General features: G+C 39.9%; 1 protein-coding gene across 6 annotated transcripts in view; it reads left to right on the top strand.

Moving 5' to 3' along the window:
* The window catches only part of tnrc6ba (trinucleotide repeat containing adaptor 6Ba), a 196,546-nt gene that overhangs the window by 138,843 nt on the left and 35,563 nt on the right, over positions 1 to 22,140 (top strand). For all 6 annotated transcript variants that reach the window (XM_059953568.1, XM_059953567.1, XM_059953570.1 and 3 more), the window contains 5 exons: positions 696 to 717; positions 6,572 to 6,898; positions 8,589 to 11,018; positions 16,378 to 16,562; positions 20,620 to 20,694. In XM_059953568.1, coding sequence (XP_059809551.1) covers positions 696 to 717; positions 6,572 to 6,898; positions 8,589 to 11,018; positions 16,378 to 16,562; positions 20,620 to 20,694 — 3,039 coding nt within the window. The remainder of the gene's footprint in view (positions 1 to 695; positions 718 to 6,571; positions 6,899 to 8,588; positions 11,019 to 16,377; positions 16,563 to 20,619; positions 20,695 to 22,140) is intronic.

Genomic DNA, 22,140 nt, shown 5'->3' with positions numbered 1-22,140 from the left:
AGTGAATTGGTCAGCATTGGTTGAAAGAACCACTTGGAGCTGATGACCTTTCATTAGACTATATTTACCATTCCATTGGATTCACGTGGACTTGTATGTGCTTTCTACAATAGCCACTTCCACCTCTCTTCTACTTTAGTGAGAGCACTCTTGCCAAACATCAGGATTGTGCAACTGGCCCTCAAGTTTAGCAATGCACTAAATCAAACCCAGTGACATCATTGGTGTTGACCCTGCCAGTAGCTGGTATTATACATTGTCTGAATGTTGGAATGGCAACTCCTTAAAATGAGGTCAGACGCACTCTATTGAATAAAGTTCTGTTCCATTACAGTTAATTTAAAATTACTGTTCTACCCTGTTGAGCAGGTAACCATGTATTCTAATTCTATCACGAACATAAATTGTGAGTACTCAGGAAATGGTAACTTGTTTTATTTCTAGTAACTGTTTTTAGGAGTATTATATTATGATGGCTACCTATGATATTTTATGACTTTTGTTGCTGCTCAACACTATCCCTTGGAGGCTGATTGAAGATGTATGTAAGATGTCCCTCGCCCACTACTTTAGCCTCAATAGTATTAGCAATATAGGTAGCCTGTTAGATACTGGTAATTTGGAAGCAGGATCTTGCTGATGGTGTGAATTCATGACTTTGAACTGACCAACACTTTTCTTTTTCTGTGTTTCAGGTTACAGAACAAAAAACCAAAGGTGAGAAATGTCTTGTTTTGAAAGCAAAATTCAAAGAATTTATTCTTATTGTGTTCACTTCATGTAGATCTGCACACACACAGATGATCACAAACAAAAATAATTCATTCAGCAATATCTATACTCTAGGATGAATAAACGATTCAGGATTACTGTGTGATTTAAGCTCACCTGTGACTTGCTTTTCTCCTTCCTTTCTATTTTCCAACTTGGTTCATATAGATTTAAGTGTCTGTGATAGTATGTTTCTAAGACTATAACTCTCACTGAAGGTTGGAAAATTGCTTGCACTAAAACTCAAAAGTTTATTTTGTGATTTATTTGTTGCCTGAATCAACCAACTTGGATTACTGGGATTTACCCATTCAGAAATGCATATTAAATTTTAAAAAAAAACTAAGTTTGCACTAGGAGCTAAAACTTCAAATAATATTGCTTCTGTATGAGTGGAAGCTATGGCTGTACTCTTCTCAACTGAAGCTGTTTGGAAAGGTTGCTTGTCCATTTACTGTCTTAAGTATACTTTGTATCTATGAGATACCTTTTAAGAAAACTCACTCCAACATCACTATTATTGCAAGATCCTGCAAGAGTGTTTTGGCTTTGATACAGTAAAAGCTTCAGAGCCCACAAGTGGTGAGTAATACTTGGCAAGATCATACCACTGGTGAAAACCATTGCAAAGTTCTTCATAAAGAAATATATTTTTTCAGTGCTCTCAAATACGCCTGTAACTGGGAGACATTCAGCTTCCAGTAGCTCAGTGACATGGCTATTTTCCATGAGTGTCATACAGGTGTGGTGTCAGTCTTTTCTATTTTGGAAGGCATCCTCTTTCTGCTTTATTTTTTTGAATATGTATTCCTCAGGTGCATTAAAGAGTCCAGCTTAAGTTAGTAGATTCTCCATCTCTATAGATCACTACTGCCTAGAGATATAGTGGGACCCTGACTATAAGATCCTTAAACCATGTGCTACCTTAGATTACTTGTATCAGGATCAAGAGAGTTGAAACTTTGGTGTAATGTTTCATTATCCATGGTTTCTGCTTATTGGAGCTTCCAGCAATTTATTTAGGTGTCTTCTATTTTAACATTGTGCAAAACAACAATTACCACTTTAGGGAAGCTGGGAAAACGTTGCAAATAGCCCTCCATTTCAAAGAAAATATTTGGGAAGAACTACATTTATAATTTGCATATTTCTGATAGTTTTCCAAGATGTTGAATGTGATGAAGGAATTTAACAAGATAGGAAGTCTCACAATGCATTGTGTACAAAGCTATGCAGGGAGTTAAACACATTCTCAAAAATCACCTGAGCCGGAAACTTACTTCAGGGTTCTCAATGAGAAAACTTTAGTTAAACTGCAGAAAATTAAGTAAAACACATAATAGATTCAATATAGAATCATCGCCTGGCTGAATATACTAATATTATCAATTATTTTCACGATCAGCATTAAACATGATAATACACACACCCAAATGTCCTATTGCTATGCCATGGACTAGAACGAACTCATGGCATAATGATAGCTTAATAGCGATGAACAATAAACAAAGTACTTTGAAGTAGATCTGCTAAATGTTTACCAATCTTAAGAAAACTTAAGACTCACAGGTATTGCTGTTTCAAGAGCAAATAAAAAGTGACTGGAGATGGATGTATTTCCACCGTGTTTGTTCCAAGTGGAAATCCAAATTAACTGTGCAAGAAATAGTTTATATTTTTTTAAAAAAGCTTACAAACAAGAAGTGATTGTTCGTGCAAAACGAACTGTGGACAAAACAAACAGCGCATCCAGAGCAGAACACTTTCTGTCTGACATTTGTGGTGTCAGGTGCCAAACTTAAGTACTGAAATTAAAAGTCAAATGATCATTTCATGAAGTATTTGGTAAAAGAATGGACAGCCTCAAAGACCAGTCTTGGAACAGTCTTACTGCAATCCTTAAATATTCTTGCTTCAAAAATGTCCTTGATGACATATTTGCTTGCGGTCATATTGGATGAGCAGGTTGGTGACATGGCACTCACCCAGAATAATGATTGTGTCAGGTATCTCTGAAGTGAGTTGTGCTCTCTTAATATGTCCTCCAACTTGCTGTAGTCCCTCAGAGTCAATAAAGTGACAGAGTTCACTAAGGTAACTTTGGATTAGGAAAGGTTCCTGCTTTGTGATGCATCGCACATCCTCTATGTTCACCTGCCTTTGAACAACGAGGATTCTGATCTTTGCCCGATTTGGTTGCTCTTAAGGTGTGCCACACTGCAAAGGCTGTCATTGGCTATTCCTAAATCTTCTCTTCCAAATAGATACTACTCTCACAGGGTTTAAAATGACTTTGATGCCCATTCTCCAGATATTAGTCTTAAATGCACTGACAGTGGGCTGATGAGTACCATCGAGGCAGATTTTACTCACTGTGACTGAACCCGTGTCCAGTTATTGGACAAAAGGTGCACTTTGCTGACTGTTGTGCTGTTCACATACCTTATGTGTATGGTTGGTGTCTGTGCCAGGCAACAGGAGAATTTCAACAGAAGAGTCACATAGGGGAGATGTTGTCAGCTATGTCATTAAGACGTGAACAATCGGGTGCCACTTTAGGAGTTAGGATTTCATCCTTGTTTTCGGGAATATGATCACAGTCAATGAGAGTTGGCAGGGGTAAGCTCCTATTGACTGTGGGTCAACTCTACTGGTTCTGCTTCTGGTAACTTCTGATATCCTAGAACGTGTCTTTAGAGTGTCCCGAGGAAGTAGCTACATCTGCTGGATGCTCAGCTGGCTTCCTGCCATGCTCCACTGCAGGTGTGCTAGAATCAGCAGTAACCCAAGGTGCTAGCCCTGAATTTACAGCTGTCTAATTCTGAGTTGTCGAAAGGTTCTTGGCTCAGTTTCCTGGAATGATGCTTTGCTGCACTGTGTCCATCTGTATTCTGAAATATATTGTTGCTGCTTCTCCAATGCTACCCTCCCCAGTTACTCCCACTTATCCAGATGACTGTCTGGTCCAGTTTGGATTGACACTGCCTCAGGGCTTCTCCATTCTGTCTCAGCATCTCATTCAAACTATTTTCCAATGGTGGTTTATCACTACAGTCTGGTGTACTGTGGTAGCTTCTGTTGAAAGGTAAGCCACGTGATCATCGTGAAGATGCAATTGATGTGCCACATTCTGACCTGACCTCCAGGGCTTGGTTGATTGAAGTTGTTGGGGTCAGAAACTGACATTGTAACATAAGCTGTTCAGACCTGTCTCCAATCTGCAGTGATGCCTTTGAAGATGTTATCTTTTCACTCTATTGCCCTCGCTGTGTTGCACACAAAGCTAGGACTGGAGTTAAAAATTCCAAAATTTTCAAAATTCACTTGAGCTGGAAGTTTCTTCAGTTTTTAATGAGAAAGCAGTTTGAAAAGTTGTTGCTTTTTCAAGGGCAAATAAAGAGTGGATGGAGACGGATGTCCTTCTGCTTCATGTTGAAATCTGAATTAACCCGCACAGGAAATGTGGAAAAAAAACAGCTTATGAGCAGGAAGTGATGTTTGTTCAAAGCAAACAGTGCCTCTAGAGGCAGAGCAGGAAGGAAACACTCCCTTTCCTCAAAAGGGAAATCTAATGTAAGTGAATGTTCCTTAGCATTTGAGACAAGCGGGTCAAAGCTATTCCAGACAAAGCAACATTGTGCAAAGTGAGGTGCTAGTGTAGAGTGTACTGTCTCAAAAGGCCATAAAGACTGACTCATTTAAAATATGTTACTTCAAGCAAAAGGATTAAGGCAAGCAAGGAAAGATAAAGTAGGTTAAATGGCAAGTTAGACCTGATGGACTAAATGGTGTTGTGCAAGTCTGCATTATACTCTGTATTCTATGTAATGGATTTGAATGTTTTTTGCATCTGAGTCTCACGGCAGTGTGGGCAAAGTCTTTGCGAGAACAAAAATGTTTTTCAAATCTTGATACTGCTTCATCATAAAATGCCTTGATGCAGTTCTGGCAGAGCACACACATCTTCAATTAATTGAAAAACAGAGTGATCCATAGCACCCCATCCCCTTGTGACTGCTGGAAATCTGAAAGATAACCAGAACTGTACTGAAGATCCTTCATCTGAAGGGCTCTATAATACAAGCCTCTTAGTTGGAATTTTTTTGCTCCATTTTTCCTGTAGAACTTCTAGATTTTCTTTCATCCGTGTTGGGAACCTTTTATAGACTCTTATTTGTGATTCCTACCCTGATACAAACTTTAGAGTAAATCTATTAATCAAAGTACATTTATGTCACCATATATAACCCGGAGATTCATTTTCTTGCAGACATAATAAATCCAAGAACCATAATATCAATGAAATACTGTACCCATTAGGGTAGACAAACACCAGGGGTCTTTTTTACAAAAGTGTCTTTTTTACACCCATGTGCAAAAGACAGCAAACTGCAAATACAAAAGACAAAAAAAAGCAATATCAAGAACATGAGATGAATAGTCCTTGAAAAACGAGTCCATAGGTTGTGGGAACAGTTCATTGATGGGACAAATTAAGTTATCCCCACTGTTCCAAGAGCCTGATGGTTGAGGAGAAATAACTGTTCCTGAACCTGGTAGTTTTATGTTCTGAGGCTCCTGTGCCTCCTTTCTAATGGCAGCAGCGAGAAGAGACATCGCTGTTACATGGTAGTTTCTGCTTAAAGCTGTATTCTGTAATCCTTTTCCTCCTTGTGAGTTCTGTAGAACCTAAAATCCAGTGGCTCTATTTAGATATCCTTACATAACTGTTTCTATATGAGGGAATTTGTTTTCTTTCCAATTTCCTGTCCTTAATGCAATTGTCTGGTTCAAAGTCAAATATTTTAACCTCATACATTTCTCTTCAAGTTCAGGGGATCCCAACCTGGGGTTCACAGAACCTTTGCATAATGGTATTAGTCCATGGCATGTAAAGGGTGGGGAACCCCAATAGATTTTTTTTTCCCTCTGGTATTTTTCCACCATTCAGGTACTTCATCTCATTTAATGGTCCCTGGTTCCATTTGGGCATCCTCTGGAATACAGGTCTTGATGGCAGAAAAGGAGAAACAAAGACATTGGATAAAAAATAATCTTTGTGCTGATGTTGCAGAGCTCCTTGAGGCTGATGATGGGTAGTAATAATTAAAGGCTGAGGAGCTGAACTCCAGCTACTTTTGGTAATGAGGGAGAAAATGGAACAGGTTAGGGGTAGGATATTTAATCCTTTAGGGCTACTTCGTTGTTTGGTAAGCTTGTGGCTAATTCTCTGCTGAAACTACAAAAAAGAGCTTGGAGATTAGAGGGAATTGGTGGAAATCTTTGGAAATGTCTGGCTGCAACAGAAATAGAAGCAGGAGATATTTGACTACTTGGAGGCATCATACTGCCTTACTGCTTGGGTGATATCAGCACTCCAGATTTAAACACACATTCTGCAGTCCTGTGGGGTATGGAGAGGTGTGAGGAAATCTCTTATAGGTTTTTCTCCATGTAAGGCCTGTTGATAACTGGACTTGTACTGTTAGTCTCAGATGGATCTCATTTTCATCTTTCTGGCTTTATTCCATAAATTATTTGTGCATGTAACTCATGTAAGTATCTTCTCAGTTAGCAATTTCTGAAATTATTTTCCTCTTTGAACTTCAAAAAATAAATTAGTATTTTGTATTTAGTATTCAACAAATTTGCCTTGCATTAATGTGTTCTCTATAAACTTAAGTGCGTATGGAGTAATTGCTGAAAGATATTATAAACATCAGTGGAACTTTGCATTCTGTATTTGGATATACCTGAGTTTCTGCTGGCTAATTGTTCTCTAACCACTTTTTTCCCCTAGTGCCCGAAGCGACGAAGCCAAGCCTAAGCCAGCCTCCAACTGCCACCTCAGTTGGCAGTGTTTCAACACCAGCCGGCAACGGTGGTAACAATGCCAAAAGGGCGGTGGCCACCAACGGCCAGCCACAGAACGCCGCCCGCTATCTGCCCCGTGAGGTGCCTCCTCGATTTCGCCAGCAAGAGCACAAAGTGTTACTAAAACGTGGTCAGCCCCCTCCGCCTTCCTGTGGACTTCTTGGAGGTGGGGCGGGGCCTCCTGGGTTGCCAGGATCAAACCCTGGCACTGCACAACCCAACGGTCCACTGCAGCACGGCAGTACACCAGTGGGTAAGTAGTTGCAGTTTTCAGCTTCTGAGGTTTTATGGCAAAATGCAAAAGCAATGATGGCACTGAGAAAATGGTGAACCTTGGGTTTCTCATCCAGGTTGTTGCTTCACTGATTTTGCATAAATTGCACTGTAAAACTTTGTTTAATACCAGCTAATGCCCATCAGGGGACTTGATACTCTTCTGAGACCAGGTCATGCCACAAAGCAGAGTATAGTCCCTGTGTGAATGCCACTGGCACAACACATGAGTTCCTTCTTCACTCTGAACAATTTCTGATTTTAGTACCAACTTATGGAAGCACTGGATAGAAACCAGGGTATTTATCACTAACACAGGACAGACTATGAGTGTAGACCAACCTTGATGCTTACTGCCTGCCAATGAAAAGTATTAAAAATCAAAGTCATAGTAGCTCATCCATAACAGTGTGAAGCATGCTGCTACCACTGTTAAGTATTCTCCTCTCCTGGGGTGGTTCTCTGTGTTCGTTTTCAAGGGCCAGGGAATCATTGATATTTTCTCAGCTGTCTATCTTTTAAACAGTTCATTACAATGGACAATTGATGTGCTACTTAATTTGGTTGCCAGCATGAAACTTCATCAAAGCCACTGAATAGTTAGTAATACGGGGACGCAAATTAAATTGTAATCAAGAATGAGAAACCTGTTGGACCCAATCAAAGAGCTTGGTTGGATCTTCTGACAAGACATCAGGGAAGAGAGGAACCATTCAACACTGCTGCTCCTGAATGGAACAAGCAGCAAGTTGTCTGGCTGCTGAGACACTACATCTACTGGTTCTTCCTTCATCCCAGAAACGGGGAGAGCTGGGATCAGCTCATTTTCCATAAGCTAAATATCTTACGTGAATTATGTAGCCTGTTTAGTTCAGTACTCTTCATGACACTATTCTCTAGCTTCTCTATTCTAAGAATTGCAATTTAAAAAAAACAAGTTAGGCAAGTATTATATTTCCCCATTTATCATTTCTGTTTGTTAAATCGGGTTTTGTAGATCTTTATTCACTTTGACAGAAATATAGCAAACACCATTTTACACCGGTTAACCTAATTTAAATGATGTGACCAAATCTGATCTAGAGTCTTTGAGAACCCAGTTGGACAAATTGATTATAACTAAATTCAAATATTCATGCCCTGGCCTTTACTGAGGGAACAGGAATCAAATTTTATGATTGCTGTGGCCACTTTTCCTCATTTGATATAGCAAGATATCAAAGATTTGTTAATGGAGTCAATGTTCTGGACATTCGCAGTTGGATCAGAGTTCAGTTGGCCATGCCCCTTGATAATGCTTAAAATTTAATGGGTATTTGTCTCACGATGGTTCTTGGCAACCAAGATTTATTCTCGATTATTCACTTTTTTAGCATGCTTCAAGATGGTTTCAGGTTTCTTGAATTTATTGTATTCAACTCGGGTGTGAAAGCTCTCGTTGTTAATTTTTCCTTCTGTTTTCTTTTCAAAGACTAAAACATTAATTTTTGGTTGGTGTTGGTCGATGGCCTATTTTATCTTTGTTCCCTGCTTTTTAATTATCCTGGAAATATATTTTGTCAGTGTCAATTATGTAGAAAATAATTTTGAAACATTTATTCAATTAGATATTTATATTTTTCTCATTTGATATTTCAGGTGGTAGTTACATGTTTTGTTTTCTTTTGTAGACACAAACCCTGGGGGTGCTGGTTCAAATTATGCAAATTCTCCTTGGGGTTCTGGATCATCCAGCACTGACCTCAACCACGGCTGGGATAAGTTAATCGTAGACGGGTCTGATATGGAGGCTTGGCCTTGCATCACAGGCAGAGACTCTGAGTCGGCTTCGGAACACATAGATAACGAAGGTGCCTCAAACCTTGGCTCTGAGAAGAGCCAGCCACCTGGAAGTGGCGCTGCCAGGAGTTGCAAAGGAGCTGCAAACCAGTTCGCTGCTGGGGGCGGAAAGAATGAATGTAAAATGGGGGCCTGGAACATGGGCCTTGTGCCTAAACCCAGTCACGCATCTTCCATCTCTTCGGAGAGCAAAGACGGACTTAACAATTGGAAAAACTTGAGCAGCCCCGATGGAGCTGGCCTTGGGTTGACCTTGAACCCAAACATCAACCCATCGGCCTGGCCAGTATTGGGCCAGGAGGGCACTTCTGGAAAAGGGACTTTGGAGACGGACATTTCGAGCTCCAGTGCACAACTTAGTGCAGTAGGTCAAAGCCCTAGGGATCAGGATGGTACTTCTACAAGCGCCTGGGCAAAACAGTCTAAAACGGAAAATGCGGGTGTTACATGGAATGCTTCTGTTGGAGAACAGCCTCAATTTCAAGCTCTTAACACTGATGGACCAAATAATGGCGACACTAACTCTTTGAATGCAAGCTCACAGAGCACTGGGAACCCTTTACAAAATAAGGGAGTGTCTGAAACAACAGGGAATGGGACCTGGAATATGCCCTTAGGAATGGGTTTGGGAAACCCCTTGGTTTTGAATCAATCTGTGAGCACTGAAGCCTCATCCGAAGGCAGTATTAGAGGAACTATGGAGGGACGGGCAGCTGGGGGTACTTGGAATACAGTTTGGGGGTCTTCTGGAACTGATTCCATTTCTGGACAAAATGGTACAGGAGCTGATGGCAATAATGGACGCAGTGGTGATGATGCAGCAAAGAATGGCTCTGGTGTGAAACAATTACTTGTGAATAGATCAAGAACTGAATCGTGGGACAATAATGGTGGATCCTGGGACTCTGAGACACAAGACCCCAACAAAGCAAAAAACTGGGGTAAAGGGAACAGAACAGCATCTGGTAGTGCTCAGGGTTTGTGGGGTCAACAGCCAGGGACTGATAATCAGTCAGAAGGAGATTGGGTTGGCTCTGCTAATGAACAGAATTGTGGCACAGGCGGATGGGACAATCACAGGGTAAATCCCCTCCCAGAAAACCAAGGAGAGAATTCCCAAATTTCCAACTGGGCAAAAGCCTCTAGTTCCACTGGGAGTGACTCTGGTAGTCGAAGCAACAACAAAAAGGGGGGCTCTGACAACCACCCAGGAGGACGGCGCTCAAACAAGGCTGATCATCCTGACCAAGAGGAAGTATTACAAACTGTAATGAACAGGGCTGATCTAGACCCAAGAGTGCTGTCAAATACAGGGTGGGGCCAAACTCAGATAAAGCAGAACACAATTTGGGATGTCCAGGAGTCACCCAGGAATGAGAGGCGCACGGACAAAGGAACTGAAGGGTGGGAGAGCACTGCCACTCAGAGCTCTAACTCAGGGGGCTGGGGCGAAGGGCCCAGTCAAACCAGTCACTGCACCTCTGGGTGGGGAGATGCTCCACAGTCTTCAAACATCGAATGGAAGGATTCAAAGACTCCAAGTGGATGGGTGGACCCAAAGAGCAGTCAAGGTTGGGGAGGTGGAACACCAGAAGAAAAAACACCATCTTGGAATGATGGGCCTAGAATCAAGGAGCCAGGTTGGGGAGCAAGACAGCAACAGACTCAAGGATGGCCGGCCAATAATGGCTGGGGCGATGGAAGTGGGCAACCAGCTGAACAACCAAAATCAGGCGGCTGGGACAGTTCAAACCCGAGATGGGGTGAGAGTGGCCGTGGTGATGTAGGATCTTGGGGAGGTGGTAGTAGTTCCAATCCTAATCAAAGAGGTGGGTGGGAGGACCCCCCAAGACACCAGGGATGGGGTGAGCCATCCAAAGCAACCACTTCTAACTGGAGCAAACAGCAGGATGTGTCTGGTTCTTGGGGCACTGCCTCCAATAGTAACCGACAGTCAGCACCAGGTTGGGGTTCAGCGCCTGTGCCCATGCCTCCTTCTGCTGTCCCACCTGCAACCATCCCAACTTTGCCAAAGGAGGAAGAACCTACTGGATGGGAAGAGCCTTCACCTCAGTCCATCTCCCGAAAGATGGAGATTGATGACGGCACCTCAGCCTGGGGTGATCCCAACAGCTACAACTATAAGAATGTGAATCTGTGGGACAAAAACTCTCAAAATGAGAGCTCTGGAAGTGGGCCGTTGCCTCGTGAGCAGAATGCATCAAATGCAGTTACAGGACGTGGTTCCACATCAAGTTCTGGTAGGATATTACTTGTATATTCTTCCACTTCTGGCATCCATATGTTGAAAGTTGTTGATTTGTATCAGATGTTATGTGGCACATCACTTTCTGCAATTGGGGGGCATTTAATGTACTCTACATTCATGGCCATCCTAATAAAGGTTAAACTTTGAGTCAGTGCAGCATTGTTTCACCTGATTCCTCTGGAGAAGTTGTTAAATGAGGAATGATTGATCTAGAGTTACTGGAGTAGTTTTGTAGAGTATGAGGCGATTCCATTGAGACGTTCAATGTAATGAGGGGTATTGACAGGGTGATGCTAAGAAATTGTTTTCCCGTGGCAGAGTGTCTAGCAATAGAGTGAATATCCCAGGATAATTAATTTAGAATTTAGAGATGAGGATGTTTCTTTGAGAGTTATGAGTCTTACGAGTAAGTGGACGAGTGGTGAGGCCTTAAAGGGCTATGTCATCTATACCTGTTCTTTGCATTTTTATTATACTTTTCTTTTGCAACAAAAAGAGGAGCTAAATCACTTGTTCTGGTGGATAAACTGAGTCTTAAATTGCAGCATTAAGTTTTCCAGATGAATCATGTTATTTTGACTGGGAAATGATTAGGTTAATGTTTCTAAGTTGATCCTTATCTGGGGGAATTGCCTTTGTGCAGAGATAAAAGTCTTGTTTGCATTTGCCTATGAATGCTAGTACCTGGTGTCTAGGCTTGAACACATAGCAAGGTGAACAGTGAGGCGTAGAGCTTCCAGCAAACTATATATCAAGTTTAAAATAGGGACCAAACAGAATGCTCTTCCATTGAATGTTAGGATTTAGTATTCCTTATCTTTGTAGAGTTAAGTTCCAAACATCATTATCTGATAATATACATCTTGAGAAATGATAATGTACTGAGATGGTAAATGACAGTTCTAATTAAAATCTTTATTATTTGTATGGACTTCAAAATTTTGGGTTCAGAGCTCACTATTACAGCGAATTCTCAGATTCTGGGCTGATCCATGTGCAACTAAACCTTGTTGACTGGGGAAATTCCAGACTTGGGAATTCCATATTGGCATAATCCTTGGGCCAGCAAGACGAAAAAACTGCCATCATAATCTGGTCTCCATGATGCTCTATTTTAAATAGAAGTTTAGAGAAGGACAGTGCACTCTAAGACAAAAATGATTTACTTTTTTGGAATGGTTGTGTTTTGTGAGCTAAGACTGGAGTGCATTACTGGCTTTTTTTTAAAAGTATTTGCATGCCAGCTTTATTGCTGCAGTGAAATGTTAGTCAATTATGGGGTCTGTCTTTCTGTAAATTATTTTGGCTACAGCCAAGTAGACAGAGTCAATTTTGGGTCCTGTGAAAGTGGGCGCCAATTCATCTAGACTCGAGTGCCAAGGGCCAACACTTTACAGCACTGAGGTAGTTCTGCCTTTCTCAGAAGACAGTTAACTAAGGCCTCACCTGCTTACTTGTGTAAAAGATCTCAAGGCAAGATTTTCAAGAGATGAGGAGCTATCTGTCCCCAGTGTTCCTGCAATACACAACCTTTGTGCAGCGTTAGCATTACAGCTTGGCCAATTATCATTTGATGTTTGGGGGTGCTTTCAGAATCAGGTTTAATATCACCAGCATATGTTGCAAAATTTAACTTTACAGCAGCAGTACAATAAAATGCATGATAAATATAGAGAAAACAAAACTGTGTGTGTGTGTGTGTGTATATATGTATATATATATAAACATACATACACACAATAAGTACGAAAAAAAGAAATAAAAGATGCATAACTCAGTATATTGGTTGTCATTACCTGTATTATAGTAGTGGTAATGATTCAAAAGCAGTTAATTGCTCCGATGTGCTTTACACTATTCTGTAAGGTATATGGAAAATGGTTTATAGGGTTTAGGTTGTCACTTTTAGTTCACAAATATGTTAATGCATCAAAACTATCTTAATTTGCATCAGTCACTTTGTAAGCTGGACATTTTTTTCCCATTCTTAATACAAATTAGAAAATTTGGTAATGCCACATCACAGGGAGATCTCCCCTAGTTTCATAGCATGAGTTGTGTAATTTTTGTTCTTGTGATCTGTGCTGTGTTCTAAGAAACTTTACATATAATTGTCGCCCTTTTCTGTGTATCTACTTTATTCTGACTCTACCATAACCCTCTAAATTACAACTACAGGAAAAGTTGGCAGCAGGTGCAGATTGATGCCAGGAAGTCCGAGTTACAGTGTATGCGCACACAGGCTTCTTTGTGTCCTATGAGTTGTACCTCTTTGCTGGGGGAAGAATTAATCTCTGAATTCCATATGCATGTTTTAGCTTTCTATCTCATCACACCAGACAACAGCAGAGATCCTGTTTTTTGAATCTGAGTTGTGATTTTAATGAAATGAGCTAACCATAATTGGAAAATTTGTGTTTAAATCTGAGTCAGCTGCTTACTTTGTGGGTTTCAACAAAACACTGTAGGAAGTATTACTGATGCCTTCTTGCTGGTCAGTGGAAGGTTTTTCAAAATAATAAAAATGTTATTAACATGGTTAGCTTTTAGTTGTGGTAAGCTGACATTCCCTGCAGCAATGCTCACATTTTTAAGCTTAAAATATACAGAGAACCTTTGAATTTGACTGCCTTGGCTAAATGGAAAGATCCTATCTTTCATGTAGCACGTGCTTGCCTGCGGTATTTGCTTTAACAATGGTGACCATTGCAAGCTGAATTTATTTTTCTGGTGTATTGTTCGCGGTTCCGTGGGATACTCAACTTTGCTTTCCTAAAAAGATCAGCTCTCTGCAATGCAGTTGTGAGGCAACAAGCAGGGTAACCCTTTATAAAGTGAAATGGAAAATGAGACTGTTTGATTCCACCCATTGCCAAACCATTTTTTAAGATCCCGTTTTGGGTTTGAAGGCATTGTAATAAGATCAAGGGTATTGAATTCAGTCAACATCTGTACTCCTTATTAATGTCAGACATTATGGTACTTTTTTCTTTTCCATATTCTTAAGAGTTTTCAGACTTTTATAATGCCTCAATGACTCTGAAAAGCTCAAGGTGAAGCCTTTTGCAGTCCCACTTAAACTAATCCTTCCCTTTGCTCCACTACAGAGTGAATGCCACAGAGCGGAGCAATGCTGACTGAAGGGAGCTAGAGTGGGAGGATTAACAGATGGTTGTTGGTATACAGGGAAGGACATATTGGAGAGAAGGAAGAATGTCAGTACAAATTCCTAGCTGAGGGCTCTGGATGAGGGTAATGTTGGCTAAGAGAAAGCTGGATCTTGAAAGAGAATGCCATATTGGAATGGCAGCACACAGTAAGACAGATGTAGTAAATTCAGCAGAAGTTGTTAAGGATTGGAGGTTGATGTAAATATTAAAATTCCAGCAACTTAATTTGTCAGCATTGTCAAGAGCATTGGTTTCATTGAACTAAATGATATGCAAATCTTAAATTGTGTTTTAGTTATTGAATATGAGAAGCAAATCTAGTTTCTGGCTGCCATGGCCCACAACTGTAGCTTCAATCTGCTCAACTGAAATGTTGTGTTATTCCTTGCCATGCTTCTGGTGCATCGGGCGGTAACCTTGTTGCTTTAGCATTTTTGTCTGTTTTTTTTACAAAACTAAGTTGCTAGCTTGAGGCTCAACCCTGCACGGATAGAAAACATGCAAGAAGCCAGCTAACTTCAAGCCCGGGACCACTCATCTCAAAGTCCAGTGCTGATGCCACTGCGTTGCTGGTTGGGTTCTGCTCACCTGAAAGAGCATTGGTTAAATGCATGTCTATAAGGCCAAAAATAATGCTTCATCTCCAAACCTACCTTTTTAAAAAAAAAAGTCACTTCAGCAAACCTCTCAGCAGAAGGTTGCTAGGATTCTCAGAATCTTCTTGTGCTTCTTTGATAAGGAAAGATTTCTCAAGTGCTGCATTCAGTCCACTGACTCATTACGAAGTTGTATGACTAATGCAATAGTATCGAGATTATCCCACTGCTGACATGCACCTGTTAGAGTATAAAATTGTGTGTAAGATATGAATTGAATGCCTATTATATCACAGTGAATATTACAGAACAGAATAGAGTTTAGAGCCATTGCAAGTATGCACCACGTGCAGAAAACCGCACAAGTAGAGCAAAATTTAAAATTTGGAGTTTTACTCTAAAATTGCAATGAAAGGCATTTGCCTCTTATAGATTAGACACTTGCAAACACAGCTTGACAGCAGGCTACATATTTATAACTTGGAAGATTCTTGAATCACTGGACTTTAGTTTCATACTGTGACGCAGTTTTCCTGTCTGTTGCTTAATCTTTCTCAACAAAGTGTCCGATTCAGTACTGTACCAGTACTTAGCTTTAATAAGCTCAAGAAACTTAAATCACTGAGTCTTGGAATTTCTGATCACCTGCTGTTTATTTCATCAATTGAAACAATGAACATAAAGTGTTTAAGTTATCATATTTAAATGCCAATTCGACTTTTAGGAATAATCCCAATGTTTTGTGTGACTATATTTTTTAAAATTTTTAGCTGAGCATAATTTTATCTTTTCATTCTAATTTTGTTAGCATTCTCTCAAGCAGTTGATCTGGGCCTGTACTCAGTAGAGTTTAGAACAATGTGGGGGTGGGGGGTCTTAATGGAATATTGAAAGGTGCCATGGTAGTGTTAACGGTTAGCAAGACCCTTTTACAGCTCCGGGCATCAGAGTTCGAAGTTCAATTCTGCCATCAGTAAGGAATTTGTATATCCTCCCAGTGGGATGCCTGGGTTTCCTCTCAGATGCTGGGTGGTGTAGGTTCGTGTGCCAGAAGGGTCTGTTCCATCCTTTATCTAAATAAAATAAAATAATTAACTAAACCTTAGTAGAATGGGCATAAAGAGGATGTTACCAATAGCGGGGGAATCTAGGACCACAGGGCACAACCTCAGAATGCAAGGGCATCCTTTTAGAATAGAGATGAGGAGGAATTTCTTTATCCAGACTGCCATAAACAGCTGTGGAGGCCAAGTCATTGGGTATATTTAAAGCTGAGGTTGATGGGTTCTTGATTAATAATGGTGTCAAAGGTTACTGGGAGAAGGCAGGAGAATGGGCTTGAGAGGGTTAATAAATCAGCCAGTGTTGAATAGCAGAACAAATTTGATAGACTGGCGAAATTCTGTTCCTGTGTCTTATTTCTTGCACTTGACTTGTACACCTACCTGCTGATAGGGGACCTTTCTGATTCAGTTATTTATCAACTTTGATAGTTGAGTGACCATGTCCAGTGATTTTTGTTTGTAAATTAATTTATAAATTGCTTTAAATTTTGAGTTTTAAAAAGTCAAATGTATCTTTTCAGGTTCAAAATCGATGCAGGATGGATGGGGAGGTGGTGATCGACCTGCTGTGGCAAATACTCGTCCCCCAAGCTGGGAGGAAGATGATGATGGGCCAATGGGCTTGTGGAACAGTACTGGAACTCAGGAGAGTAGTTCACCCTACAACTCCTCTAACTGGCCCGCAAGTGGGAAGAAAATGCACAAGGTATGAAAGGGAAAAAATTGTGGTGTTAATCCAATTGTAAAACACTGCATTGAGACCACTCAGGTTGGAGAAGCAAAACCTCAAATTCCCTCTGGGTAGCCTCCAACCTGACGGTATGACTTTTTTTCTAACTTATGGTAATTCAAAGTTCAAAGGAAGTTTATCATCAAAGTACATATGTGTCACCATGTACAACCCTGAAATTCATTTTATTGTGAGCATTCTCAATAAATCTAATAACCATAATAATCAAAGAAAGACACACCAACAGTGCAGACAACTAGTGTGTAAAAAAAAAACAAAAAAACCAACAAACTGAAAATACAAAAAGAAAGAGATAGAAGTAATAATAAATAAACATGCAATAAGTATCAAGAACATGAGGTGAAGAGTCATTGAAAGTGAGTCCATAGGTTCTGGGAACAGTTCAGTGAAGTTATCAGGATCCTGATGGTTGAGGGGTAATAACTGTTCCTGGATCTGGTGGTGTGAGTCCTGAGGCTCCTGTACCACCTTCCTGATGGCAACAGCAAGAAAAGAACGTAAGAGTTTGTCCTGAGTGGTGATGGTTCCTGTGATGGATGCTGCTTTCCTGTGCTCAATGGTGGGGATAGGGGGAGGCTTTACCCATGATGGACTGGGCTGTGTCCACTACATTGGTGTTTTCATAACAAGCTGTGATGCAGTCAATAGACCCTGTCACCCCTTCTCCCTCTTTTTTTTTTTAATTCCTCTTTCTGGTTCATCCTTTCTCTTCTCACTTGCCAATTACCACCCTCTGATGACCCTTCTTAACTTTCTCCTACATCCCACTCCTAACAGATCACTCCTTCAGCCCTTTACCTTTTTCTACCTATCACTTCCCAGTTTCTCACTTCCCTCACCTGGTTATACCTATCACCTACTACCCTGTGCTCCTTCCCCTACCCTCACGTTATTCTGGCCTTTTCCACTTTCTTTTCCAGTCCTGATGAAGGGTTTTGGCTAGAAACGTCAACTCTTTATCCCTCTCTATAGATGTTGCTGACTTGCTGATTTCCAGTACCTGCAGAATCTTTTGGATATCTAAAATATTGCCACAGTTTTGGGAGCCTAATTTCAGTCCACTTCAAGACAGAAGCGGAGGCAACCTCTTGTTTTGCATGCTGTTTCTTATTGTGCCATTTTGATCCACTTAATAGTTTGAGGCATGTAAACAAATAGGTAATGTCTATGAGATTTAGCATCAATAATTGATGGCATTAATGTGTTATCAAATGAAAAGGAAATCTAGCAATTGTTTGAGAGTTGGGAAGTTTTGGGAATACATCAGTTTTGCTGTCATCTGCAAAAAGTTTGAAGTAAGGAGATATTAGATAATGTAAATTGAGTAACGTAACAGAGAACCTCCCTGTTGTATTTCAGGTTTTCAGAGTAATGAGTATTTTCCCCCTTTTGTGGTTGCAACAGCTAGACAACACTCACAATTAGGGTGGGAAATGATTTAACGAACTAAAGTATGTTTAGATGTACACAATGAGATTATGCAATTTCCTAGATAGTGCATAGTTAAAATTTTGCATGAAGATAGAAATGTAAGTAATGGAAAACAACAGTGAGTAATAGCATTCCCTTTCTTTGAGAATAAAAATTAGTCATGTTTTCTGATGCATTTCTAGCTAAGGTAATTCTGTTGTACAGGGTTAGGCTGTTGAAAGCATATGCTTGAGTTTAATTCATTGTTTCTTAAATTATATAATTGCGCTTGTGAGATTGTCATGCATGTTTTCCTGATGAGTTATAAACTTGGTGGGGTGAATATTTGCAATAGCACAAAGCATGTTTGGCTTTTTGAAGGGCTTGGATCTTTTGTGGTAATAGATTTTATGGTAATGAAGCTTTTCCAGTTTTCAAAATCATTGCAGAAACTAAACTCATTTAAGTTGTCAGATCATTTTCTGTTTTGTGCAGAAATTGGTTATCATCTTTATTCTAATTCACTGTTTCTGATTCATATCTGTGCTGCTAAAACTTACGTAATTTGGATCACAGTACAGCTTGTGCAGAGTTTTGTTTAAATTGATAAGTAGAGAGGAGGATTGCAGTGACTCCTGCACACATACAACTCAAAATGATGAGCTGAACAGTTGCTGATCTGGCAATGAGAGTGCCTGTTCCTTGCAATTTTCCTTGTAACATTTCTGGGCTGCATCGCCCAACAGTTCGCATGTATTTCGCGCAAGCTGGTACTAAATTGATTATTATTTGTTTCCAATTAGAAAAGGTTGATTGCAGATGATCTCTACAATAGGGTTTGCATTCTTAGAAAACTGTCCGTTTCTAACACATGGCCTGGCCTTGTCATTTGTGCCTGTGTCGAGAAACAAGAGTTGAAAAATCCAGAGTTGCCTTATTTTCTTTTTCACGTCAATTCAGTGAGTGAATTTCATTCCCTATCTCGTTATTTTGGGTAGTGTTTGTGAGCTCTTTTGGGGTGAATTTCTGTAATCCAAATGGCTGTATCATGGGCGTTGCCTGTATTGCAATGAAATAGCAGTTCTAAAGTGATATGGTCAACAGGAAATATGAACGAAGGATGAGATACATTTAAGAGTCTGTTTCCCACTAGACCTATCCAATTCAATGCTCTCTAATATTGTATGTTCCACAAAGATTGTCTTTCTTTTCTGTGGACTCCAGTATTGATGGCTTTGCTGCAGCTATGACTGCTTACTTCCAGAAGGTTTTTGTCAAAGTGCCACATAAAAGGCTGTTGCACAAGACGAGAGTATTGTCTGTTAGCTTGTGATGAAAACTGATCATTACACAGGAGGATGAGTCTTTTTCGGGCTAAGAGGATGTAACTAATGGAGTGCACCAAGAATTGGCTGTTCATCCTTGATTATTTACTATCTATATGAATGACTTAGAGGAAAGAAAAGTACAAGACATCAGAGCTTTCAGATGATATGGAAACAGCTGGGAGGACGTGCTTGTTGAAATGAAGGTGCAACAATAACATTGTCATTGTATAGCACAAAATGCCCAAAGTTTTTCACAAGAGTCCTTTAAGAAACTGATGCTAAGCCACATTAGAAGATTGTCACCAAAATATTAGTTAACTGTGAAGTTAAAATGGGACTGGATGGCTTTGGGATGAATTACAGAGCCCAGAGCCTAGATGCTGAAGCATGACAGTAATTTATGGAGCAATTCAGTTCAGGACAGTTGGGTCAAAATTACAAGGTCTTGGGCTGGAGAAGGTTGTGGATGTAGGTAAGGCTAAGACCATGGAGGGAATTGAATATAAAGCTGAGCTTTTTAAAAGTTGAGCAATTGATTTGGGGAAACCAGTACAATTTAACAAATTTGAGTGTGTAGTGGTACAAAGATTACTCTCTGCTTCTATGTTCTGCTCATGCAGCCAAATTCCAGGGTTGATGGTGTTCAGTTATGTTGTTTATAAAGGTGTATGGTTTAACACTGCATCTAACAGGTATTCTGACTGAAGTATTTTTTTGGCTCACCCTCTTCCTGCTGTGTAAAATTAGCTTCTAGTGATAACGACGTGGTAGTCTGTAGTAACTTTTTGGTTCATTAGGGTAAAAATGTAAATCCTGTACGCTGTGTGACATTTTTTTTCTTAAAGTGCAGTGATAAGCTGCATTGGTTTAAATGTACCTATATCATCCATGATAAAATTTATGCCCCGTAGTTTCACTGAAATGCATTTCTTTTTGCAAGTTTTAGGTGGCTTTTTCTGCAAAAAGGAAATGAGGTTAGAGGGGAAAAAAACAAATTGTGAAGTAATCCTTTTTGTGACTTAGTCCGTGAAATTAGACAAGACTTAAACTTTCAGGGTACCTATGCAATCCTGGGGATAGGTGGAGAAGTAGCATTGTAGTTCAAAAAGGTTTAAATCAGTTGAATGGGATAATAAAAGACCATTTCAACGACAAAAATTTGGAAAAGAAAGCTTAGAAAATACAGAAAATTCGTAGAATCAAAGTCAAAATAAAAAGGACAGTTTAATGATTTTAACTCAACTGATTTTACTATTTTTCTTCTTTTCCTCTAGAGCTCCATGAAAGGTGGGAACAATGACACATGGATAAACCCTCTCTCTACACAGTTTTCCAAAATGGGATTACTGGTAAGAGCAGCTTTACTGAATATGCTGAAGCCCTGATGTACCTGCTTTGCCAGTTAAATTTACCACATTAAGCCTATTGCTGACTAGTCTTAGCACTGTAAGCTTCATGTCAAAAAAGTAGTTGTGTGACAAAAAATAGACTAATGATTGTTGTACATTGTTGTGCCGTTCAGAACCAAATGAAAATATCAGTACTCTCGTTGCATATTTATTCTCCTTGCAAATTTTTTTCAGTGCAAAATATACAGCAGTAAAGAACCACAAGCTTTGATATGCAATTCATTTCCTGTGTGTTGCCCTTAATTTTTTTACCTCAAATTTCACCAGCAGTTCCTGCCACCACAAGTATTGTCTTTAGATCTGCAACTTTAACTTGGAGTCATATAACACAAAATGTAACATACTAGGTCTTGCTGACGCATAAATCTATATAGAAAGGATGAATAATTGTGTAACTGGGTGCTTTTAACAGTTCAAGTGGACTAAATACAAGAATAAAATGTTCCAGTAAGATTTGTATAACTCATTTTGTTGTTTTTTATACTACAGCCAACATAGCCTCTATGTCACAAGAGGCTTAGTGTAATGAGGCTTGGTCAGGCTTAATGTTGCAAATTACGCAACTAATCCCAGTGACGACTGACCATTACATGATCTGCAGTTTTGCAGTGAAAATGGCATCAAGTTCAGAGTGTGAAATCTTGCATTGGTTCATACTTAATTGATTCAAGTCCCTCGCAAGAGATATCATTTCTGAACTTTAGCACTAAAGTTTACTGCCATACTCTGTCTTAAAACCACACAAGCCAGCGGTATTCAGGAGTTATGTAGCATAAAATGACAATATTGGGTTACAGCCAGCATTTATTTATTGCTTAATAGTCTTTAAAAAGATTGGGGTTACTTGTATGTTTGGTGGTTATCTATATGAAACTAGAGATTACAGCTGCACATATCAATCCTGATGTTTGATTGGAGGCACTTACTTGGGTTATTTATTTATTTACCTAACGATACAGAGTATCCCCTTCTGACCCATTGCCCCCAGCAACCCCACAACCCCGATTAACCCTAACCTAATTATAGGGCAGTTTACAGTGTCCAATATGACTTTGAGACTGGAGCACCCAGGGAAAACCCACACATTCCACTACAGAACAGCGCCAGAATTAAACTCTGAACACTGGAGCTGTAACAGCATTTTGCTAATTGTTACGCTATTGTTGTTGTTTCTAGTAATAAGAGCAAACTATATATAGAGGACCTTAAATTTCAGTGGAGTTACTAAGTGGGAATGTTATAGCAGAGGGTTCTATTTATTGTATACTTGGAATACAATGCCCAAAATGAGGTGTGCAAGCAGAAGGGGCAAGTCTATAACATTTTTGCTTAGTTACTAATACAGTGTTTTAGTCTGTTTATTATTTGATTCAGAGCTGTGTTCAG

Source organism: Hypanus sabinus, chromosome 29 (assembly GCF_030144855.1).
Source record: "Hypanus sabinus isolate sHypSab1 chromosome 29, sHypSab1.hap1, whole genome shotgun sequence".
Classification (NCBI taxonomy): domain Eukaryota; kingdom Metazoa; phylum Chordata; class Chondrichthyes; order Myliobatiformes; family Dasyatidae; genus Hypanus; species Hypanus sabinus.
The sequence above is the reverse complement of the archived record's forward strand: the minus strand, read 5'-3'. Positions and strand labels throughout refer to the sequence as shown.